Source organism: Glycine soja, chromosome 10 (genome assembly GCF_004193775.1).
Source record: "Glycine soja cultivar W05 chromosome 10, ASM419377v2, whole genome shotgun sequence".
Classification (NCBI taxonomy): domain Eukaryota; kingdom Viridiplantae; phylum Streptophyta; class Magnoliopsida; order Fabales; family Fabaceae; genus Glycine; species Glycine soja.
The window spans coordinates 41,519,737-41,545,777 of NC_041011.1; the positions used below are offsets into that span (position 1 = coordinate 41,519,737).

General features: G+C 36.0%; 2 protein-coding genes across 5 annotated transcripts in view; one reads left to right on the forward strand and one right to left on the reverse strand.

Annotated features, from left to right (window-relative positions):
• Window positions 1-21,825, forward strand: part of LOC114372621 (protein CHROMATIN REMODELING 20-like) — a 41,942-nt gene extending 20,117 nt beyond the window's left edge. For all 4 annotated transcript variants that reach the window (XM_028330286.1, XM_028330285.1, XM_028330284.1 and 1 more), the window contains 14 exons: window positions 61-276; window positions 1,029-1,148; window positions 8,979-9,145; window positions 9,873-10,014; window positions 12,872-13,021; window positions 13,105-13,160; window positions 13,249-13,549; window positions 14,030-14,165; window positions 14,691-14,752; window positions 14,930-15,156; window positions 16,356-16,559; window positions 17,043-17,121; window positions 17,195-17,454; window positions 21,000-21,825. In XM_028330286.1, the coding sequence (XP_028186087.1) occupies window positions 61-276; window positions 1,029-1,148; window positions 8,979-9,145; window positions 9,873-10,014; window positions 12,872-13,021; window positions 13,105-13,160; window positions 13,249-13,549; window positions 14,030-14,165; window positions 14,691-14,752; window positions 14,930-15,156; window positions 16,356-16,559; window positions 17,043-17,121; window positions 17,195-17,454; window positions 21,000-21,372 (2,493 nt within the window). In that variant the 3' untranslated portion in view covers window positions 21,373-21,825. The remainder of the gene's footprint in view (window positions 1-60; window positions 277-1,028; window positions 1,149-8,978; window positions 9,146-9,872; window positions 10,015-12,871; window positions 13,022-13,104; window positions 13,161-13,248; window positions 13,550-14,029; window positions 14,166-14,690; window positions 14,753-14,929; window positions 15,157-16,355; window positions 16,560-17,042; window positions 17,122-17,194; window positions 17,455-20,999) is intronic.
• Window positions 21,826-22,372: 547 nt separating this feature from the next.
• On the reverse strand, window positions 22,373-25,810 carry LOC114372622. Its single transcript, XM_028330288.1, has 2 exons — window positions 25,408-25,810; window positions 22,373-24,510 (listed from the first exon to the last, which is right to left on the reverse strand). Exons 1-2 carry the CDS (start codon window positions 25,511-25,513, stop codon window positions 22,934-22,936), a joined length of 1,683 nt encoding a protein of 560 aa, XP_028186089.1. The 5' UTR covers window positions 25,514-25,810; the 3' UTR covers window positions 22,373-22,933.
• Window positions 25,811-26,041: the final 231 nt, after the last annotated feature.

The following is a 26,041-nucleotide window of genomic DNA, read 5'->3' on the forward strand; positions in this document are numbered from 1 at the left end:
TTGTTCTGCCAAAACTGGTTTGCTGGTCGAAATTGTTCATTATCATCCCCACTTCTGTAGGAACGTCAGGAACGCCTGAAGTCTTTGCGAGGACAGTTTTCTGCTTCGTCATTTGAAATGAGCTCTGACGGCTGTAATGGGAATTTATCAGAAAGTGCAAGTGTTGAAGTTCTTGGTGATGCACTAGCAGGTTACATAGTGAATGTTGTGAGGGAGAAAGGTGAAGAAGCTGTTAGAATTCCTCCTAGCATTTCCGCTAAACTGAAGGCTCATCAGGTTTTTTGATTTTTTGGACAGTTGCTTCTCTGGATATAAATTCTCATTCCTGCTTGGAATTTTCATTGTACCTAGTTCTTTATTTAGCATAAGGTCTTCTATAAGATTATCCCGATTTATTTGTTTTTTGGGATAATGAACCTTCTTAGGATACACTTTAGATCATAAGATCTGTTATTTGCTTGTTGCATAGCATTGGATGTAAATTAAAAAAAACCTATATGCTGCATGTCACTTTGGTACTTCTGGCTGTTTGACTGGCACCTTTTTGTTCGGTATTCTAACTTCTAACTGGAGGATTTTAGGAAACTCTGAATACTTGTTTGGACTTTAATTTTTTGTTTGCACAATGCCAAGCAATTATAATCAGTCAACATGGACATTCTTCATCTTGGAAGCTGATATGCCTTCATTTGGTACTAGCATAAAGCACATGTTTGGGGAAGCTTATTTATCAGGAAATAACCGTTTTTAATAACTCTCATGATCATGTAAAAAAGGTATTATTTCTTTAAAATAAGCCAAACCAAACATGCACAAAAGGTGGTTTAATTGCTAAATAAGCAAACTGGGGATACAATAGTTGTATGGAGTATGAATGAATCATACTCTTCACCATTCTTACATCTTCAATTTCTTCATTTGAATTTTTTATTGCCATTTATTCACTCATCTTTGAAGTTTTTACACTGTGTTTGTTGGTTTTTTGGATTTGGTATTTTTCTACAGTTTAATTTGTTTCACATTTGCAGATTACTGGAATAAGATTCATGTGGGAAAATATAATACAATCAATCAGAAAAGTGAAGTCTGGGGATAAAGGTCTTGGATGTATTCTAGCTCATACCATGGGCCTTGGTAAAACTTTTCAGGTATTATACTCATTATGGAGATTTTATTATGTAGATAGATTTTTTTTTATGATAAGCTATTATGTAGATATAATTTAAGAGTGAAATCTGTTTGTTGAAAATCCATGTGACAGATCAGTGTTTTTTCTGCGAAATTGCACTTTTTTTAGTACACCTTACATATTTTTTTCATCTCTCTTCCGTTCACTCTTAAAAAAATTATCATTATTGTCCTTCTGCAATATTTAATCATGATAATTTGTTCTTTTCTGAATTGAAGTTTAAATCAAATTGAACAAATATTACTCAACAATGTGACTCTATTTAGTCTAGTGTAGGTAGATTTGTAGTCTTTTACTGAAATCGTCCTTCCTCCCCACCGCCGCCATCGTCATCGGCGAGCTCTTCCAAAACGTTCACACAATCAATTTCTCAGAAGTTGCGTGCAAAGAACTATCTTCTTTGGATTCAACAGGTGGAACCTCTTATTCACAGTCATCATCTTGAAGGCTACATCATTAATCCTCAAATTCCTCCTAAATATGCTTCGGTTGAAGATCGGAATTCAAATAAAGTCACCAGCCTATCTTGCTCGTGCTTCTACACATACTTCTGCTGCTGTGCAAGTTCAATGTGCTCAGCCTATGCAGTATGTATATGCTCAACCTGCTCATTTCCAAGTTACTGTACAGGCTGAGCATATTGAACTTGCACAGGAGCAGGTTGCACAGCAGCAGAAGTATGTGTAGAAGCACGAGCAAGATAGGCTGGTGCTAGAAGCGTAGGAATGTAATTTTCCTCCAACCAATCTGACTTTATTTGAATTCCGATCTTCAAAATCATTTGTAGGAAGCTTGTACTTTGGCACAGACAAAAGGAGTTAAGGGAACTGATAGAGACCACTCCCCACAAGCCCTTTTAGAAGAACTTGTTTAGAATCCTGTGATTTAACTAGACACAAAGATGAGTGGAACTCAAAGAAGACATTATTATCTTTACAAAACTGACTGACACTAATGAGATTCTTAGTAACAGAAGGAACAAACAATAGATTACTAAGGACAAGAGAGAATTTAGGATTAAGAGGAAAAGAAAAAGATGAAACACCTGAAGAATTAATGTTGAGACCTTGACCATTGCCAATAATGATCTGATCAGGGCCCTCAAAAGGTGTCACTTGCTGTATATTCTGCAACATTTTTTTTATCAACAAAAGTAATTTGTATTATGATAATAAGATTAGTACAAGTGGTACTATTATATATACACTGTTGCCATACTATGTGTAAGTCTATGGAGTCCTAATACAAGCTGTATTGCAAGAATTAAGCATCCATAGGTCTGGATTTATCTAGACACCCCTCTACAAAAAGTAACCTATAGAGCAATCCCCCCAAGTACAAAACCCGACCCTCATATTGCTAGCCCATGAATGAAAAGGGATGTCAAATCCTTTTTCCATATTTTTGAGCCATATCCAGCAGAAAAATATGGCGTCATCCATCATCTTTTGATTGTTGAATCTTTCATTTGAGAACACAATCCTGTTCCTATGATACCATATGCACCAAGTTAAGGAAATCTACCACATTTGCCATCGTTGAATTCTAATACCCTTGAGATATCCGTGAGAATGCTGAAGGAAGTGGTCTCTGGGAGCTTCCGGGGAAACACCAGCTATGTTTAACCAAGAAAGTGCTTCCCACCATAGAGGCAAGACTTTATCACAGCTGAAGAACAAATGGGACGCATCCTCCTCACTAGATCTACAGAATGGGCAATATACGTCATTCAAATCCACATTCCTCCTCCTCAAATTGACCTTTGTTGGTAGCCTATCCTGAATCAACCTCCAAGCAAAGTGTGACACTTTACTTGGAACTTTGAGCTTCCATAATTCATTGAACACTTCATCATTATTTCCCCTGGATAAGTGTCTACTGAGCACTTTGTAAGCAGTGCCCACTGTGTATCTCCCGCTGGGATCCACCCCCCAACCCCAACTATCTTGCTGATTAGTTTGTACTACCACACCCTGTCACATGGTGAGAAGCACCAGAATCAGGGTACCAACTCTGCCCTTGAGTTGGAGTGTGAGAGGAACTAGCTAGATAAACTTGAGGATGTTTAGAAGCTGGTTGAGTGATCTGAGGTGGTTGAATGTACACATATTGAGGTTGTACAGTAGCTTGGGAATGAGCAGGTTGAGCATATACATACTGCACAGGTTGAGCATATTGAACTTGTACAGGAGCAGGTTGCACAGCAGCAGAAGTATGTGTAGAAGCAGGAGCAAGATAGGCTGGTGCTAGAAGCGTAGGAATGTAATTTTCCTCCAACCGATCTGACTTTTTCCTCTAATAAAGCTGTTGTAGTTGATGGTGTTGTAAATATAGTTACTTGTAATTCCAATTCCTTTTCCATTTGGCACTCTAGGCTTGGTCACCTAGTGCTGCCACTATGAAAATTGTACTCAGACTTTGTAATGTTCCAAATATTAATAAAGACTCAACAGATTTTTGAAATCACTGTTGTCTTGGAAAGTCACATCGACTTCCTGCTTCTTCTTCCCTTACTGTCTATGATAAACCTTTTGACCTTGTTTACACTGATCTGTGGGGCCCTGCTCATTGGCATCACCCTCTTGTTTTAGATATTATATTTCCTTTGTTGATGCTAACACAAGGTTCACTTGGCTGTACTTACTCAAGAACAAATCTGATGCTTTAGAGGACTTTAAACTATTTAAAACTATGGTTTCAAATCAGTTTAACTCCTCTATTAAAGCTGTACTGTCTGATTGGGGAGGGGAGTTCAGACCTTTCACTAAGTTCTTAACTGATCATGGTATTCAGCAGAGACTTATAACGCAAACACAAACATGTTGTGGAGTTGGGTCTCACTCTTTTGTATCAAGCAAAACTGCCTATTCATTACTGGGATCATGCCTTTGTCTCTGGTGTGTTTCTTATAAACAGATTGCCCTCCTCTGCTATTGGCGATAAGATTCCATATCAGAAATTTCAACAAGCAAGCTAATTATTTCTCAAGGTGTTTGGCTGCTCCTGCTTCCCTTCGCTGAGACCTTATAACAAACATAAGTTACAGTTTAGATCTCAAGAATGTGTATTATTGAAATATTCTCCTTCAAAAAAAGGTTACTAGTGCCTTGCTGCTTATGGCAGGTTATACATCTCTAAAGATGTTACCTTTAATGAGAGAGCTTTTCCTTATCCTTCTCTTTTCCCTGAACCATCCTTGTTAACCTCTGAAGTCCCTGATACTGCATCTACCCTCACTGTTTTACTTTCTACAGTATCTGTTAACCCCGCCAATACGTCATCATCTGCTGCCACTGAGAATTCCTCTTCTTCCAGTGACCAGCAACCTCCTTCATCACATATTTCCCATACCCAGCCTTTACCTACCAGTACAGCCTTACCTGCTCAGCAAAATCCTCCCTCGATTCCCACACAAGCAACCTCACAACCTACTATCAGACCTGATAATACACATCCTATGTGTACTCGAGCCAAATCTGGTATTACTAAGCCCAGAACTAATCCTACTCTCCTGCTGGCTTAGAGTAGTTGAAAGACATTCTTCCAACTCCTCATGAGCTTGCAGGGTGGTATAAGTGTATACTGTACCTCAAGTATTTTTACTTACTACAGTTAGGTGTTGTTAGTTTGTTAACTATAGTTGTCAGTTCTCACTGTCAACTATATAAACTCTTCCTGTATTGGATAAAACTGAGTGATAAAGTGTTTGAGAAGGTGGGAAAGTGTTTGAGAAGATGAGAAAATTGAGAGAAAAGACTGATATTATTCCTAGACTGAAAGTTTATCTTAGTTGGTTACAATGAGAGGTATATATAGACCTCTGAACCTTTACACTAGCAGTAACAGAGAAATAAAACAGTATTTGAGAGCCAGCCTTTCAACACAAGTAAAGTGTTGGATGATGCACTTCTCCTATTATGGTCATGGCTTAAAGTTATGGAGAAAGACTTTACAGTGCACTACAACCAGTGGTCCTCTCAGCTGGGAGATGCCTTTGGGTAAATAGGAAAGGAGGGTACATGCTAGGATTCTCTGTAGTAGATGCACCACAGGTGTAATCCTAGGCTTGGGTCCAGCTGGTCCCTAATATGAACCTCTAGGAAAGTATGTGGTACCAGCTGTGTATATCTCTATCGTTTGTATTTTCAGTACCCCTGGTACTCTGCATATAATATTTTTTTTTTGATCAGCAAACTCAATAATATATATTAATTGAGTACCAGAGGTACTAACAGTACAAGTATCAATCCAGAATTGGTCTTAACATAGTTTGGCCAATCTGGAAAAACATTTAAATAATACAGAAGTCTGCACTGCTATTCTATTTAGGAACCCTGCTCTGATGTTAGAAGACCAGTAGTTGTAGTGCATATTAAACCCCTTCTCCAAATTTGTAAGCCACGTCCATAGTAGGAAAATTGCGTCATCTAAAATTCCGTTGGCATTGAGTGAGCCATTTGAGAAGATAATAGTATTCCTGTGCTTCCAAATGGTCCATGTCAGTGCCATCCACCACCATTTCCATCTACTAGATCTCATCCCTTCTGTCATTCCATAAATGTGTTGAAGAAAGTGCTGCCTTGGTTGGTTTGGGAAAACTCCCGATAAGTTCACCCATGATAGAGATTCCCACCATATTGGAAGAATCTTGCTGCAAAAGAAGAATAAATGACCTGCACTTTCCTCCTCAATTCCGCAGAATGGACATCTTGAATCTCCAAGCTGAATGTGACGCCTCCTCAAGTTTTCTCTAGTTGGTAGTCTATCTCTTATTAGTCTCCATGCAAATATGATAATTTTAGACGGAAGCTTGAACTTCCACAGCTCCTCATACACTCCATCTTGTTGCTGATCAAGTGAGTCCCCCCTACACACTTCGTAAGCAGATTTAGCCGTGTACTATCCATCCGGTTCCGCCTTCCACACCCATTGATCAGATTTGTGAGGCTGAATTGGGTGGCTTGTAACGACTGATAAAAATGACACCGCCAAATTTACTTCACTATCAAATAATGGTCTTCTCCACCTAAAGTCCCATTCCCAACCTTCTTCTTTGATGTCCCCCATCTGCTGTATTCTTTGGTGCTGCTGATTAGAAATGCTGTACAACCTAGGGAACCTTTCAAGTAAAGACTCCTCTCCCCCCGTCCATACATCCTCCCAAAATTTGAACTTATCTCCACAGCCAACCCTCCATGCAGTTGTATTCTTCCACATCTCTCCATTATACGATTGATTAAACACTAGCTTTAGGTCCCTCCACCATACTGATTCACCCTTCCCTCTAGTTATTTCACTTAAACCCCTCCAACCACCATACTTCGATTCTAATACCCTAGCCCACAACTCCCCATGACTATGAAACAAGTTCCACTTCCACTTGCCCAGCAGTGATGAATTGAATAAATGGATATCTTTAACTCCTAGTCCCCCATGTTCCTTTGGCAAACAAACGGTTTCCCATTTGACCCAAGCTATTTTGTGTTGCTCCTGGTCTCCTCCCCATAGAAACCTTCTTTGCATTCTGACTAACTTATCCACGACCCTGCATATAATATAATTATCTATTTTTGCTGAGCAAAAAAAAAAAACACTAGCAGTAACAGAATCTAACCAACTAACAGTAAAGGCTAACTGAATTAACTAACAGGATAACTAAATTAACTTACAAACTAACTGTACTAACTAACAGACTAACTGAACTAACTAATTTATCCATGGCAGGAAGGGTGACCCTAATCAATTCGGTCCTTAATGCTCTACCAATATATCTTCTATCCTTCTTCAAGATCCCCCAAAAGGTAGTTCATAGATTGGTAGCACTGCAGAGAAATTTTTTGTGGGGGGGAGATAAGGACTACAAGAAAATCCCTTGGGTAAAATGGGAGGTTGTTTGCCTATCTAGGGAGGAAGGAGGTTTAGGGATTAAAGATATTCCTAAATTCAATGAAGCTTTGCTGGGCAAATGGATTTGGGCATTAGCTACTGATCAGCAGCAGTTATGGGTTAGAATCATAAATTCCAAATATGGAGGTTGGAATCAGTTCCAGATGGGCAGAGATAAGAGGGGAAGCTCATATTGGTGGAGGGATCTGAGGAAGATTTATCACCAGCCTGAGCACAGCATTTTTCATCAAAACATGGCATGGAGTGTTGGTGGGGGTGATAGAATACACTTCTGGACAGACAGCTGGTTAGGGGAAGAATTCAATCTGCAGCAGAAGTATAATTCACTCTATATGATTAGCAGACAGCAGCATAGTATCATTTCAAAAATGGGGACCTTCTATGAAGATAGCTGGAGATGGGATTTTAAATGGAGGAGGAATTTATTTGACCATGAAAATGATTTGGCAGTCAACTTTATGGAGGAGATTAATTCTATTCCTATCCAGAGATACTTGCAGGACACTATGAGGTGGAAAGCTGAATCTAGTGGTGTGTACTCCACCAAGTCAGCTTATAGATTAATGCTGAACAACAATGCCTGAGGTTCGGATGTCAGCATCTTCAAATTAATTTGGAAGTTGAAAGTTCCTCCAAGAGCAGCAGTCTTCACTTGGAGACTTCTTAAGGACAGGTTACCCACTAAGGGTAATTTGCTAAGAAGAAATGTGCTTCTCCAAGATGAAGGGTGCCCTCTCTGTGGTCAAGAGCAGGAGGAAGTGGGTCACCTCTTTTTTAATTGTAAAAGGATTATGCCCCTGTGGTGGGAATCCATGGGATGGGTCAGGGCTGTAGGACCTCTTCCAGCTTCCCCAGCAAGCCATTTAGCTCAATTTTGTGAAGGATTTGGTGTTAATATAAATCAAAGCAGATGGTGTGGGTGGTGGGTGGCTCTAACTAGTACCATATGGCACCATAGGAATATCTTGATCTTTCAAGGAAAACGTTTTGATTACTATAAAGTCATGGAGGAGGCTATGTTTACAGCTTGGTCTTGGATAAAAGCTAGAGAGAAAGGTTTCAACAGTAGTTTCAACCATTGGTCCTCTAATATATCGGAGTCCTTTGGTTAACCTATGTGGTGATGTTCTCTTGATGGGTTAGTTTGGGTTATTTTGGGAGGCAGCACCAGAGGTGCTTTGTATTTTCTTTGTTCAGTACCACTTGTACTGTTTTATCTAAATCAATAATATAATATATATTTCGCCTTCCAAAAAAAAAAACTAATTCTGTTATCAGATATCTAATGCTAGAGAGTGCTGTTAGCAAAGGCTAACAGCCCTTACAAGTACACACAATTACAAAACTGTTTATACAGTTATACAACGCATGCTCTAATATTCTAATATCCTGTAACTGTTTTCAGTTAGGCTGAATAACAATCTGTTTCTCAATCTCTCTCTTCTCTCTCTCTCTCTCTGAATTGTAAAAATGGAAATGAGGGATGGAGAATAAGGAGGGAGAGTTGGCCTCTTGAAGAGCCATAGTAGGAGACTATTGTAATTCTTGATCAGTTTTGTCACCTTGGCCAGGACTTAATCAACATTTTCCAGAGAATAGTTTTGTTTGCTTTTGCTACCAGTCTAACAGCCTCTCGTTTTTATTTTCAAAATGGCCAGTATTAATTACTCAATCTAAAGGATAAATATAAAAAGATAAGAAAAAATTATAAATAAATATAAGTACAAATTCAAAGATTAAAAGGATAATTTATTTTCGTTCTTTTTATTCTGTTCTTCTGTTGTGAATAATTTGCAACATTTTTGGATAGGTTATCTTTTTTTTTTGCTGTTCTGTTGTTTGATGATTTTGGTCTGATGACTGATTATGCTGGAACTTATAGGTGATAGCTTTTTTGTACACTGCAATGAGATGTGTTGATTTGGGGTTAAGAACTGCGCTTATAGTCACACCTGTCAACGTGCTACATAATTGGCGTCAAGAGTTCATCAAGTGGAGACCATCTGAGTTAAAGCCTCTCAGGGTCTTCATGCTGGAAGATGTATCAAGGTTTGCTTATTATTTTGTTGAAATCATTATGTTATTCATAAGAGTTAAGATGTGTAACAGCATACTAGCCTATCCAAGTTAAAAATTATTTGTCCTACACTTCCTTCTATAATAAATAATCATACAAACTAATCCAGTGGTGGCCTTGCATTTTTAACATATAAAGTGCCATTCTGTGTAAATTTGCCTTTTTTTTTCTTCACATTAATTACGTCAGTTTTAATTTGCATATTTGTAAAAACAACCTCAATTCTTAAATTTGGTGGCTCGGTCAAATCTGTCCATATGTTGAAATTAATTCTTGATAAAGAATCTTTCAATTTTGTGTTTGTTGAAAGTTTTTATATGTCTTGTACTATGAATGCTGTATGAATACTCATTTAATTATTTGTTTTGTTTAACAAAAATACAATAACATTTATTAACATCTACAATTAAAAATCTAAACAAATATAATTTATATAAGCATCAATCATCTTAATATTAGGCTAAAGTTTATCAATCATAATAATAGATTCTTTTAATAAAAAAATAACACCCCACCCCAATGAACTGGTGTTAGCTGGTTTTTCATTGGTAGGACTGGCTGGTTTGGCCCAACTATGCCTATTTGACACGAACAAACCTGTAATACCATCAGTTTAATTGCAAGATCCATTTGGCTACCCTTCAATTTTTCTTATTTTCAACACAAAAGTCATCTTATTAGTATAATTTCCTTTTCCAGAGATAGAAGGCCAGAATTGCTTGCAAAATGGAGATCTAAAGGTGGTGTCTTTTTGATTGGTTATACTGCTTTCCGGAACTTGTCTTTTGGGAAGCATGTGAAAGATCGACACATGGCCAGAGAAATTTGCCATGCTTTGCAGGTAAAATTCTTGAAATAGCATCTCTTCTTGAAATTTGCCATGGCCAGATAAGTCTACTTGTGAATCAGTTGATTTATTTATTTTTTTTATCAGCAAAGATATATATTTATATAAATAGATCTGAGTACCAAAGGTAATGAAATACATGTATTTGGATGGCCATACAGTTGGTTCCAAATCAGACTAAATAGAGTCTAGTAAGGAACCAAAACAGGCTTCACCAAGCTATAAAGCTACTGCTAATCTCTGTGACTTTTCTTTCCTAATACAAAAACCCTTCTCTAATATTACTAGACCACTGATTAAAATGTACTGAGAAGTCCTTCTCCAAGTTCGATAGCCATGTCCACAATAGAAAGGATGCCTCGTCAATCAATTTATTACTATCGAGGGAGTCATTAGAGAATATGATCTTATTCCTCTGCTTCCAGATGGTCCATGTTATAGCCAGCCACCAGCATTTCCATCTAGTAGTTCTTATCCCACTAGCCGTTATGAAACAATGTTGTAGGAAGTGTTGCCTTGGGTCTCTCCGGAAAACTCGAGAAATGTTCATCCATGAAGATGATTCCCACCAAATAGGGAGGATTTTGCTGCAATGAAAAAATAAATGCCCTGCTTCCTCTTCCATAATTCCACAAAATGGACAGCTCCTATCTGTGACCTCTATTTATCTCCTGTGCAAATTTACTTTAGTAGGCAACCTATCTCTAAGTAGCCTCCAAGCAAATACTGCAACTTTGATTGGCACCTTTAACTTCCACAGCTCCTCAAAAGCCCTATCTTGTATCCCCTCATAACAAATGATTAGGCATAGTGACAAATGATTAGGCATTAATTTCAATTATCTTGATATTACTTAGGAAGTCTAAGAGTATTTGAAACATCTGGTGTTTGAGAGAAACTGAGTATTTAAATTTCTCGTAATTTGTATTATGAGTGCATTAAATATAAGAGCTAATAAAGGACCAATTGCATAGCTATTTTTAAATGTTGACTGCACTAACTATATTTGACTAATATTCAATGTGTTACTAAATTATTAAATATATGCTGGTGAATTTAGGGCCCATTTGTTTGTTGTTTTTAATAATAAAAGTTTTTTTTTTTAAAATTAAAAGCATTATTACAAATTTGTATGATAATTAAATAAATTTCTTGAACAAAAAACGAAATCATTTAAAAAAGGAGCTTTTCTCAAAATCTAGAAAGAATAGCTCATGAAAAAATCTATTTCATAAAAGCATTTTTTCAAGGCTTATCAAAATACACCCTAGACTAACTGAAAACATTAACTTTTTTCAATTTTTTTTTTTGCTCAGCAAAAGTATATATTTGTATTAATTGAGTACCAGAGGTACAAAGTTTACAATTAAGGGTGCCAAACACAAGGTTCCGATACCAGACTTGAAGTAGTCTAGATAGGAACCAGTGCTTGGAAATCTATATAACAGATTTTGTGCAATTACTGTAATGTGTAATCCTCCTCTAACAAATAAAACCTAATCTGAGATTGCTCGACCAATGGTTATAACTTGACCCGAAGTCCTTCTCAAAGTTACGCTGCCAAGTCCAAAGTAGGAAGGCTGCGTCGTCCATGATTTTGTTGGCGTTGAATGTATCGTTGGAAAAAAGTATCCTATTCCTCTGCTGCCATATAGACCATGTCAAAGCTAGCCACCAACACTTCCACCTGTTGACCCTTACACCCTCAACCGATACATATATGTGATGGAGGAAATGATGCTTTGGGGTTTGCGGGAAAGGGCCCACGGTGTTCGCCCAAGACATCGATTCCCACCATAATGGACTGATTTTGCTGCAACGAAAAAACAAGTGGCCTGTGTCCTCCTCCAAGCTGTTACAAAACACGCATCTCCTATCATTTATTTCCACTTGGCGTTTGTGGAGGTTTATACTTGTGGGTAGTCGATCTCTGAGTAACCTCCAGGCAAACGCTAATACTTTACTAGGTGCCTTTACCTTCCACAATTCTTCAAAAGCTGTATCCTCTGTCCCTTCACATAAAGCCTCCCTCATCATGTCAAAACGCTTCTTACTTTCAATTAACTTCAACGATAATTTTTTTTTGTCTACCCCTGTAAATTATTATTATTATTTTTTGTAGATTGTTTGATGATGACAAATAAAATTTAGGGATGTAGGTTGAGAAAGTGTTAAACCCCCAAGGTTAAGGTGTAAAATAAACAAAAAATGTCATTAAAGTGATGCAGAAAGACTTGAAGGGAGTTATTTGAAGAAGTGAAAAAACAGAGGAGATTGTGCAATTTAACTTAAAATTAAAGTGGGGTTCATAATCTATATAGAAATATAGCATTGCTAGAGGCAACACAACTAAATAAGGTATCCCAAACATTGGATACTGCTGGAGAGAGGGATTTCTGGTTAGAAAAAGGGGATTGACCAAAATGAGTCAGTTGACCGGGTCCGGAGAAGAAATGGTTAGAAATAGTGGAAAGATGTGTCACAATTTCACCAGAAAGCTGTTGGATGGGTTATGTAGGTAGCATGTATAAAGTGACGACCTGAAACTGAGGTCCTACAGATCTGCACCTGCTGGTTTTATTGGTGGAATGGATTGCACACAGGGAAAAGACAAGTAGATATGGCAGCCACATCAGAGAGGACAAGGACACTGAAAGGAGACAGCCACTTAAAACTAACACTGGGTTAAAACAGAGGGTATTAAATATTGTAGTAATGTAGTTGTACATTTTGGGAATGCAGCAGTAGAGCAGTAAATGGATTAGGACTCCTAAAATTTGAATAATCCTAATATTCAAATTTGTGCCATTTGCAATTGCATTCCTTTTTCATTTTTGGTATGTTGCTGCAGGATGGACCTGACATTCTTGTTTGTGATGAAGCCCATATGATAAAAAATACTAAGGCTGATGTAACTCAAGCCTTGAAACAAGTAAAATGCCAGAGAAGAATTGCGCTTACTGGATCACCTCTTCAAAACAATCTAATGGAATATTACTGTGTAAGTTTGTGTATAAGTTACAAATTGGATGTTCATTAAGTTATTGCATGCAGTCTTTGACTCTTGCATTTTATCTGAAATAGATGGTTGATTTTGTAAGAGAAGGTTTTCTTGGAAGCAGCCATGAATTTCGAAACCGGCAAGGATTTCTTTTCTCTCATTGTACTGATTTTTACTGGAATTTATTAAATCTGAGTCTCTAACAGAATATTTTTATTTATGTGCAGCTACCAAAATCCTATAGAGAATGGACAGCACACCAATTCAACTCTGACCGATGTGAAAATTATGAACCAGAGGTCTCATATCCTCTATGAACAGTTAAAAGGATTTGTTCAAAGAATGGACATGAATGTGGTGAAGAAGGATCTACCACCCAAAACTGTCTTCGTGATAACTGTCAAGCTATCTCCCTTGCAGAGAAAATTGTACAAGAGGTTCCTTGATGTGCATGGGTTCACTACTCAGGTGCATCCTGAAATGTTAAGGAAGAGATGTTTTTTTGCTGGGTACCAGGCATTAGCTCGGGTAAGTATGCCTTTGAGGAACTTAGTAGTTAGTAGTCAATTTAAGTGTCTGAGCAATATTAGTGTTAGTATATATTATAATTATAATAACCTGTTGAAGGAGTTAAGGAAGCCAAGGTGTTTTTCATTACAGTTTTTTGTTGGCTGTTTTATTGATTTGGGTAAAACACTAAAAATTCAATAAATATAAATTCTTGCATGGGCTAGTTTGCTTATATCTCCTCCCTAGTTATCAATTAGTCCTGTGTTATTTCAAAACGAACAACTGATTTTGATGTACGTAAATTCATAGCTTCTATTTTCCAAAGTTGTGCCTTTTTCTTTCTTTCTTGTAGTTAGTTCTTCTAAAAGGAGGTTAGCTTTACTGTTTTGTCAAAAATATCAATCATTATTTATTAGTTTGTTGAAATTCACTATAAGCTAAAAATATTTAAATAACTTTGTTAACTATGATGGTGATGAATAAATTTGTCTGTAGTAGATATGGAATCACCCTGGGATCTTGCAGTTGACTAAAGAAGTCAAGGATTATGTAAAACACGAAGATGCTGTTGAGAATTTTCTTGTGGATGATAGTTCCAGTGACGAGAATTCTGATTATAATGTACTTGCTGGAGGTAAGTCTTCATGAATAGGATACATAGGTACCTGTTCTTTTCTGCTTCTAATATTTGTTTTCGTTATTGATTAATATAGTTATTACTTGATCGAACTGTCTAATTTCAGTGATATTTTTTCCTTTTGTACTTGCTAAATCAATTATTATTGTTAGTTTTATTGTAAGTGATGAAAGTGGCATTTGTTTCTGTATTAAATATTGAGATAATACACTTAGCAGGGACTTGTATTGAGGAACTACTGGTTCTGACTTCTGAAATGTGTGAACATAGTTCAGTTGTCTTTAGTGCCATCGAGTTTATGATGGAACAAATACGTTCTCTCTGTTTTGGAGGCACAATAAGAACTGGTCAAATTTCTTTTTGGATGGATTTCCGAATTTTACTATTGTTTAATAAAACATTTTTTTCTTGTAATATATAATCTATTGACTATTTTGAGTTTTATTTATTGTTTTGTCATTTGTTCTTCATATCATGAATTTAACTTTTTATGGTATTTTTTAACAACTCATTACCTTGCAGAGAAGATGAGATATGCAAATGACTTGCTGCAAAGGAAAGATGATAATGGCTTTTTCCTGAAGGTATGAAAAGAAACAAAATACGGTAATGAATGAGATTCAGTGTTAGTTATTTTTGTTGTCCTGTCCTGATATAAGTGATATTACATTGCATGAATTGTAAACTGAATCGCTTGGTATGAATTGTGCTTTTAACAAGCATGCTTTCGGTGGTGATTCTTCTTATTTTTCACCTTCCAGGGTTGGTGGAATGATCTTCTTCATGGAAAAATTTATAAAGAGATTGATCACAGTGGCAAAATGGTTTTGCTGATGGAAATACTAACTATGAGTTCTGATGTGGGTGATAAGGTGTTAGTTTTCAGTCAGAGCATACCAACCCTAGACCTCATTGAACTTTATCTCTCAAGGATACCTCGACGTAGCAAACGAGAGAAGTTTTGGAAGAAAGGAAAAGATTGGTATAGGTGAGTCCTGATTTTTTAAAACCTGTTCAACTTGATGCTACTCTTTTTAATCTTCTAATTTGTTTTTTATTATGTTTTTTTAAACTCATTTTGTGGTTCTAAATGCTCATTTACTTTCTTGAAACACTCATCTGAAGGCATTATTGTTTTAACAGTCTGGGGATGATTTTTTTTTTGTGTGTTAATTGTTGCTTAGATTTTCTAAATTATTTTGGATTAATGTTTAATTACTTAACACCCTTCTGTATTGATCTTTTTATTGGCTTGCTCAAATTATTCTTGATACTTTTCAAATTTTCTGATTTGTTTCTTATCTCTTTCAAGCAAGTAGTATTAGAGGATATCTTTCAGAGAGTCAGTGTTGTGAAAAAATTCTTATAAAACCACAAATATGATTTTTACTCGATATACTGTGAGTGAGTAAGTTGTTTAGTCTAGTATTGTGTTTGGAAAGACATACAATTTTATTGCTGACAACTTATAAACAAACAAAAAATTTGAAATGAGACTTGCCAACCAGCTTTTGGTTTAAATACTTGTAGTCCTTATTTAGCTCGATTTCCCTATCTTTAAAAATTGTTTTTGGACCTTGTAATTACTATTTTCACAAGTTTAGGTTTTGGTCCCCGTTGCTTTTACTCAATATAGGTTTTGCTCCCCGTATTATACCAGGCGTTAGCTAGTGTTTTGGCATATTGTTGATAGCAGGTACTAAAACCAATTTTTTTACCACTTAAACCAAACTTTTAAAGTATGAGGACCAAAACCAAAATCAAGGTAAAGTCTACTAGACCAGAAATGTATTTAAACCTTATTCTTATCCCACAAAAGGAGACAAGAACTTGTCATGGGATTTAATGTATCATTTTCACTGGAGTTCTTAATTAAGCATACTTTGGGATTTTGGATCAATTGTCTCTGCATGTTAAAGGTTTTGTTTCTTCTGGTTATTTCTTACTTTCCCTTTTATGAATTTTGATTGTGTTATTCAGGACTTGTATAATCTGTATGCTTTTTATTGTTTCATGTTTCTTCTCTCCTGTATTCGTTTCATCTCAGAATGCACATGTGTTGTTCGATCTTGGAACTTCCGTTATCTTAATACTTTGTAATTTAGATGGGTTCTATTTTAAGTAGTTTTTTTAAAATTTTATTTCATTCATTATTTTCTGAATTTTCTGATATGATTTAACCTCTAGGTTGGATGGAAGGACTGAGAGTTCTGAGAGGCAGAAGCTTGTTGAGAGATTTAATGAGCCTTTGAATAAGAGGGTAAAGTGCACTCTGATTTCAACTAGAGCAGGCTCTTTGGGTATTAATCTTCATGCAGCTAATCGTGTTGTTATAGTTGATGGTTCTTGGAATCCAACATATGATCTCCAGGCCATCTATCGATCATGGAGGTAAGATCCTGTTAATTTTTCCCTTAATCAAGATGAGTTTTCTTCTGATTAAAAAATTATTTATAAAATATAAAGTTTAGAATTTGATGTGACTGTCTCCTTTACGGAGAATTCTTTCAGTGAGCAGTATCTTAGCTCATTGCCTTTTTAGAGGGGTTTCCCTTATATCTAACAATAAGATGTGAAAGTTGAGACTTACACTCTTAATTACGGTCACCAATATTTTCTTATTCTTGCAAAAGCATTTGCTCATTGTGCGGGAAATTAGGTACTTTGTTGATACAGTATTGTACACAATTGATATCACTGTATTTGCAAATCAAAATCTTCACTTGAATTTTACTAGTTTGGCTGGTTTCACTCTGGATAGACCCTTAAAAATTAAAAGGATACATGTTTTATATTTGATCATTTACAAATTATTTAATTTGTATCAGTTGACAAACAATGTGGTTGAAATCAAAATAATTTTCATGTTTGTAGGTATGGGCAGAAAAAGCCTGTGTTTGCTTATCGATTGCTGGCTCATGGAACTATGGAGGAGAAGATATATAAGCGCCAGGTAATACAACATGATGTGCTTCTATTGTTAATTTGTCAATTTTTTTTCTAATTCCTGGAAATGATTTGAATAGGTAACAAAGGAGGGGCTTGCTGCTAGGGTGGTTGATAGACAGCAGGTGCATAGGACCATTTCTAAAGAAGAAATGCTGCATCTGTTTGAGTTTGGTGATGATGACAACCCTGAGACTTTGGTTGATCTAAGTCAAGATAATGAACATCAAGACAACCCAATTTTGGTTGGGCATTCACTGAAACACACAGCACCACATTCAAATGGAAGTAGTTATTCTGATAAGTTAATGGAAAGCTTACTTAGCAAGCATCATCCAAGGTAGGTTCTCTTGACTTCTGGACTATTAGAGTATTGCAAGAGTTCAAGTTACTCAACTGCTCTCTTTGTATTAGTTACACTAGTTATTATTTCATTTGAGACTCTTCTCATGATTATAGTGTCTCTCTCAGTTTGACTTTTTGGTATCTTTTCACATTTTTTACCCTGGACTTCCTACAAGTAGTATTGAAGTGAACAAGAGCATTTTTTATTTTGTCAACATCATACTTTTTCATTGACAAAAAAAATGGAAGGCGATGTCCTATTTTAAGTATTGTTAGATATAAAATCCCCTCATAAGCCTACATCCAACAACTTAACCTTTTGGGATAGTTGATTCACGATGTGCTATTAGAGCATATATGACCAAGTAGTCAAGACTTGATCATTGCTGCTCAATTTTTCTCGATAAAAGTTGAGTTTTAGCCCAAGATACAATGAACGTGTGCATTACCCATGCTTTAAGCCCAATAGGTTGTTGAATGAGGAGGCATGTTAGATATAACATCATTATTGAGCCTTCCCCCAAGAGCTTAATCATTTTGGGATAATTAGTCCATGACAAATATAATTGACAAGCTACTGCAAGGCAGGTGCATTTGCAAATTTATAGCAAAAATTTTATCAAATTATTTTCCTTATGAACTCAAATGATATAGAGGAAACCAAAATCAAAAAGGTTTTGGGTTTGGTTCAAGACTTCTACTGGTGGTCATGTTTTGCGGCGTACCTTTACCTTGAAATTGGGCAACCTTCTCTCCCAGAAAAAACTTTTTTGGCTAAAATATTTTTTGTCCCAATAAATATCGAAAAGTTCAAAATTCGCCCCTGCATAATTTTTGGTATGTTTTTCGTCCTCGTAAAATCAAAATGTGTTATTTTTTGGCCCGGAGTTAGGCTTGGACGACTCCAAGCCTACGTGACATTTTTTAAAACTTAAATTATAGGCTAAAATCTGTTTTTCGTCTCTATAAACATCGAAATATTTGAAATTCATCCCTGTAAAATTGAGTCTGTGAAAAATTGAAATTTTTTAGTTTTTGGCACGAACGTAGGTTCGAGTAAATCCGAACCTACGCGTCACTCTTTCATTGGTTCCATTGATGGCTATGAGAGTGGGTGATTTTTGGGGGTTGAAAATCGCCACAAAATGCAGAAAAAAACCCCACAAATTTGTAAATTTCACTTCCCTAACCTCCTTCTTCCCTAACTTTCTTCAACTTCTCCGTCCACCAGGCTAATTTGATAGAGAGGTGAATTCGGAAGTTAGGTTGTTGAGTTTGTCAGCGATGTTTGACGATAGAACATTGAAATTGGTATTCGTAACGTTGAGTTTGAGAGTGAAGATGTTAGGTTTTCGGAAGAAAGGGGAATTCAAAGAAAAAGATGACAGGGTCAATAAGGTGGTGCTGACCATTGCAGTTGGACAAAACATTTAAGAATGAAAAAGAAGAAAAAAATTGTTTATTTAAATTCGAAGAAGATGAAGTTAGGGAAGGAAGTTAGCAAAGAGGGATTTACAAATTTTGGGGTTTTTTGTTTTTGCATTTTGTGGCGATTTTTAACCCCCAAAAATCACTCACTTTCATAACCATCAATGGAACCAATGAAAGAGTAACACGTAGGTTCAGATACCCGAACATATGTTTAGGTCAAAAAGTAACAAATTTTAATTTTTTGAGGATGGAAAAAAGACTTGAAAATTTTGCATGGACGGATTTCGAACATTTCGATATTTATATGGACAAAAAGATATTTTGACCTATAATTTAAGTTTTAAAAAATGTCACGTAAGCTTTCGTCCAAGCCTAGTTCCGGGCCAAAACACAACACATTTCAATTTTACAAGGACGAAAAACAAACCGATAATTTTGCATAGACATATTCCTAGCTTTTCGATATTTATAGGGACGAAAAACATATTTTAGCTTTTTTTTTTTTACCAAAAGTATGTTTTTCCATTTTGGACTCTAGTATCCCAAAGTTTCATGTCTGAGATGCATTTGTATTATATTATTGTGTTTTATTTTTTTTAGAAGGAGTTGCATTTTTTCGTTTCACCTTTGACTAAAAAGTACACAATATTATTATAGTTTCTTTTATATTTCAATATATCTTCACTTGTTTCATGGTTTGCAATTTATATTCTAAGTTTGTATGTAAGAGGGGCTAGCACCTAAGTATAGGATAGGAATAGTTGGCCAAATGAAGGATTGAATCTCTGCATCATCACACCTGTTTTAAAAGTCTCAGGCTAGTGTTAATTGTGGTACGAGCTTATTTGTAATATTTTGTGTTCCTAGAAATTTATTGATTTCTTGTGAAATTATTTAGACAATTTTTCAAAGGCTACTCTAAAAATAAATTGGTATATTTAGAAAGATATTTTTAAAGAAACTAATAATAGGCATTGATTTTAAATTTGAGTGTGATAAGAGGAATAAGTTTCTTGGAATAAGTGAGTGGTTGATTCTGGTTGTATATGTTTGATTCCTGGTTGCATATAGATAAAATCTCTGATAGGAGAGTTAGGTCCACAATGTTGGGGATGTTCCTTGTATGAACAAGATTGTTTCTTGTAGAAGATACTTGTGATCCTAGACCAAAAAAGCATTGAATCAAGTAACTTCAAATTTTCCTTTTTTGTGCAATTTTCAAGGTAAATTAGAATGTGTTGAAAATAATTTTCTTAAATGTCATGCTACACATCTATTAGTTGACTCATGATTTCACTGTCAACTAACAGATAATCTAGAAGTTGATTTAGAGGTATTATTGATTCAGATCTGTTGCTGAATCCTCCCATTCCTCTGATTGTAATTTATATTTCTGCAAATCTGATGCAGTTTTATTTCCCAGTCCGATTATTCTGCAACATTCTGTGGTGAAAATGATTTATAGTTAGTTTAGTTATTAGGTTATATAAGTTGTTGAGATGAACATTTATGCCTGTACTTATTATTTTAAATTGGGAACGAATATTCATTACAAAGGTTTTTGTTAAGTGTCGTTAAAGTGTTTTTGACTTTTTTTGGTTAAACAGACAAATCCAAAATCGGATGTTAATTTTTTTTAATTACCCTTTTAGTTTCAACAATTGGGACTAGGTGTGTCAGAAAGTTGGAGATGGAAGCAATAAGCATCTAAATGATTTGTATTTGTTATTGCTTCTGACAGTCCTACACCTGACCCAACCAAAAATTATGTCTGTTTCAGTTATTCACTCATTCAGTTATTCCTAAATAATGTGAATCATGTTTTTGGGCATATCTCTGCATATGCATCCAGGTCACATGTGCTGTCTGGATCTTGAGTTTAGCACGATTAGGACACTAGCTGAACCGGATATTTTAGTGGCTGGATTTCTGCTATGCTGCAATAGTATCAATAAAGATTTTAGTTAAGTAATAAGTACATAGACTAACGATTTTGTGCTAGAGTTAGATCTGTAAAAAATATGGATGCTTGTATTTAATTACTCTCAATTTTTTTTAGAATAAGTAGGATGTATCTTACACATAAGCTAATCTATTTTTTTGTAACAGGTGGATTGCCAATTATCATGAACATGAATCCCTGTTACAAGAAAATGAAGAGGAAAAGCTATCGAAAGAGGAGCAAGATATGGCTTGGGAGGTTTACCAGAAATCGTTGGAATGGGAAGAAGTGCAGAGAGTACCACTTGGTGAGTCTATTATGCCCGAACAGAAGCCAGAAATGCCAATTGCGATGCCCCAAAATGTTTCAGAAAGCTGCAGCATCTTGCCAACTAAACTAAGCAGGCGTTTCACGATACGGAAATGCACCAACCTTGCGCATATGTTGACACTTAGAAGTCAAGGAACAAAATTTGGATGCAGTACTGTCTGTGGGGAATGCGCCCAGGAGATTAGGTGGGAAGACTTGAAGAAGAGATAGGAATGTGGCAACATGAAGGATGACACAATTTGATCTGTTTATATATATGATTAAATCTATTTTTTTTTTTGTCGTAAATGGTTATTCCCCATGCTAAAATCTTTTATGGGTGAAACAGAAATGTTCCTCCCATAAAAATGAAATAGAAATGTTTCGTTTGTTGCTGTAAGCAGTTAATGGCTTTTCTTTAGCTAGGCATGTAAAAATCAAGCTTCGTGGAATATCAGGCGTGGCCTACTTCCCGGCAATAATCTGCAATAATGCAGTGTCAAAAGAAAAATTGCTTCTTAGGCAACATTGAGGCTTTACTTGCATAATTACTCTTTCCAAACTCAACATGAGTTGGATTTTGGAAATTCACTAGGCCCAAAGGATGTCTCAATATAGATTGTTTACTAACAAGAGTTTTACATCAGTATTGAAATTCAAACCCATATTTTTATAGAATATAAATTTAATTCTTACCAATTAGATCAACTTTTGTTGATTCATTTATCCTTAATTTTTAAGATTTTAAGATAATATCACAAGAGGAATCACTCACTTTATTATTATGAGAAAAAAATGACATTTCTTACATTTTTCAAATAAATAAGAAAAAATATTCACTACTACCAAAAATTGGATAACTTACTTTACTTTTATTATGATTTTAAAAATTATAGTCTTACATAAAGGTGGTATATCAGGGGAATATGCAAGTATTTTTCCTAACTAGTCATTTCCTCACTTTTATCTCACATTTCCCATTGGCATAATTATTATTAAAAAAAAATAACGTTCAATTGCCTGTAGCATAATAATTTGGGTTTGGCGACGAAGCCTACACAAAATTATAACACCTCTGCGAAAATAACAATTTCTTTCAATAATAAAGTTACTTTATTTTATGAAATGACAGGTAAACTTTCAAGATACAACAGATCAGACAAAAACTTCCCAATTCCAATCAAACGAACGCAAGTGAACTATTGAATAAAAGATATAGCAACACTCGGAATACTAGCAAAAAAAATTCATATTTCCCACTAAACACTGGCAACAAGATTATCATACAAAGAGATCAGAAATGTGTATACAACCGAGAACTCTAGCTCATACAAGTTTATAGTTTAAGCTAGGAACACATTCTTTCTAATGCACTTTTTGTAATTGATTAAAATTTATTAAGAATCACAAAATAATAAGAGAAACTCATCCAATAGGAAGTGAGCCCCACATCATTTGTGAGTCTAAATAATTCTCAGCTAATAACAAAGAGTGTATTAGAATGTATATTGCTATCATTCTACTCACAATTTTTGTGTAGCTATGTATATTGTTTTAAGCAACTCAAACATCAGAGAACTATAGTTCTTCAGGTCACCAAGAATGACATAAGTTGCTACTATGTAAGGTACACCCCCTTTACAATTGATTGATGATGATGATGATGTTGATGTCTTGCTCCATTTCACCTCTCCCACAATGACATACATAACACATACTAATACCAGGACATAAAGATATTACCTTAATCAGTTTGCATTCCTTTCCCGCTAAAACGAGAGAGGAAGCAGAACTAGCAATATTCATCTCCTAGCCAGTTATCCTTCTCCTTTGGACCAGTTGGCCCCTCCTCACCATAAAGCTCAGTTGGAAATAGTTCAAATAAGTTCTCCACAGAAAATCTAACAAATAGTGGAAGCAGATTTATTATCTTCTCTATCTCAGACCGTGAATCATATACAACGGTAGGACCCCACTCTCTCATATACTGCAACCAACATGGTTCTGTAATGACTCCTTCACCAAGATACTCGGCCGCAACAATCTGATATTTGACACTCGAATCCACAATAAATTTGCTTTGAGCTGCATCATTGCGTACTCCTATTCCTAGTTTGGATGATCCCTGAAGGTACGTCCCGGGATGAGGGAAGCTAGCATGGCCATCTTTTGATGAATAAACAATTGGCTTATTCCCCTTATTAAACTCCAGATCAAATGCATGTATCCATCCACCTCCACTATGCTGAGAGAAGTAAACAGACCATAGCTCTCCGGTGAAGTTGCTTATACGAAGGGTAAAGTGCTCCCAATCACCTACGTGTTCTCCTATCTTGCTCATCTCAATGTTCATCAATGCCACTTTAAGGGTGGCAGGTCCATTGAAGGGGCAAAAAACCCACATCACAATATCAGTAAAGGCTCCTCCCAATGCTGGTTTCACATGAACATAGAGTTCAGCACTCTCTATGTTTCCCTTCTTTAGATTGTTTCTTGCATCTCCATCAGTAGGCAAATCAATCCAAAATGCACCATCATTTGTTCCTCCACTAGGTAAATTTGAGCCCTGATAATCTATAGCTATACCTTTCTTATTGCCTGCTGCATGCAAAACTGCTCCATTCTTAAAAAACCATTGCACTGATGATGGCAAGTACTTCTCATCAGGATGGAAGTATACAGTGGGACCATAATGCTGAATAAGTGCATGAATCTGGTTCTGATTTGGCATCGCGTGCAAGGAAGAATCAAGATTCTTCAAGCACACGATATCCACCACTTGCTCAGAATCAAAATAGGTACTGCCACAGAAGAATGTCCCAACATCTACACCTCTAGCTAACATACCTCTATCACAGGGTTGTGTGTTCCAAACCTGAAATGAATCTTTTGCATATTTTGACTTTACAGTCAGTAACAGATCAGAAGTCTCACAAGTTTCTGTGAGATCATCTCGCACGCATCTAACTTCTTCAACTTCAGGTTCCTTAGGACTGCTAGTAACTACTATGCCCATGGCTTTATAACCTGTTGGAGGGTTTGGCAACCAAAAGTAAACACACTCATCATGTGAATCCAGGCTCCATATTAACGAGTAGTTAAGTGGCTTTTCCAGAGCAGGAGATTCTAACACGGAGGCATCGAAACTAGTTTCACGGGCCACAAGAACATATCCTCTCAATGGCTGGTGATTGGACTGGCAGTAGTAACCAAGGCAGAAAAAGCCTTCAGGAATTTCCAAAGGTCTATAAAATGTGAAACCAAGCGATTTCCCATTCAAACTTGTGCATCTCCAAACCTTCTCAAAATTGTTTACTTTTACAACTTCTATTTCTCCAAGGCATATTCTTCCACTTGCAAAACTACCACCTGACCAGATCACTCACAGGCTTAGATAAATCAGATAATTAAGCCACAAATATTTGACAGCATAGCCACAGAAGATCATATAGTTTGAACCAAACAGAATAAATGATTATCGGTAGAAAGGATTCAATTTTGATGTATACTACAATAAAAGTGCTTACTTGATGCACAATTGCTCAACTATCAAGCAAAAGAACAAACTAAGCTTAGCATTTTATGAGTGAAAAATGTGGATGACTGGAAGTTCTACACAAAGTGCTGCAGTAATGAATTAATATTGTTCAATTCTCTAAGGCAAACAAACATCCATCAATAAGCTGCACAACATTTGACAAAACATTTATAGTGTTAAGTCAAGATAAGAAATTCCAGTTGGAGAGTTACAAAAAAGGTAACATCATAAACCCTTTTCCTACTATAAAAACATTTTCTTTTAACGGTCTATTGAAGTGAAGCAATACGTGATGGAACACGGTAAACGAGAGAACCATGGAATTAATGCCACTACTTCACATCCAAACAAAATTATAATAAATAAACAAGGCATCTATCTTCTCTGTGCTCATAGTGATGGAATATTCGCAAACAACTAATTGTTTTCAAAATATACCGCGAGATTGATAAAAGAAAATGACGTATAAATAGCAAGTAGCAACCCATCTCAATTCTGATCCAATTACCTCTGTAGCTTGAAATTAATAGACCGAAAACAGTTTTTCTCAAAGATGATATAATATATAAAGTAGTTTGGTTTCTCGTTTGATTGAATGAAAAAACAGTGCCTAATCGTTGCAATTCTATTAAGAAGAGAGAGAGAGAGAGAGAGAGAGAGAGAAGAAAAAGAAAAGCCCATCAATCAAATCCAGAAGGTTGTTTAAAAAGTCAATGCTAAGAAGATACCTTGTGGCCATTGAGGAAGGGGCGAAGGCAGAGAGAAGGGAAGTGGATCAGGGTCAGTGAATTCAGGGACAGAAGAATCCCAGCATAAACTATTGCACCCAAACATCTCTCTTCTCTTCTCACAAAGCAACAAGATGAAGAAGAGAGCGCTTTTCTTTTCTTCTTCTTGCCTTCAAAGAAGAGAGAGAGAGAGAAGGAGATTGTTCCAGCAATAGTAATAAAGGAGAAAAGTGTTCAACTTTCTCCTCCCTCTCGTCTCTTCTCTTCTTGTTCTTGCAGAGAGAGATGATTCTCTGCTCTTCTCTGCTTTAACTTTAATTAGTTTCGAGTTTTTTGATGTTGCCTTTAGTAATTTGGAAGCTCAGAGTTCGGTGATTCTCCAAACTTATCATTTATTAATTCATAATTAAAAAATCTAATATAACCTGCAGTGACTTTGCGTAAACAATGTTCATTCGCCACCTCGTGGGTGTTCTAAAACACGCCTTCATCTTCATTATTCAATTATTACCTTTGTTGTTGTTGATTAAGACACATTTCTCTCTTTCTTCAAATTTACATCTACGCATAGTCCACAAGCATATATTAAATCTTTCTACATTCACTCTACTTATTCACGCTGTAAGGTTATTTT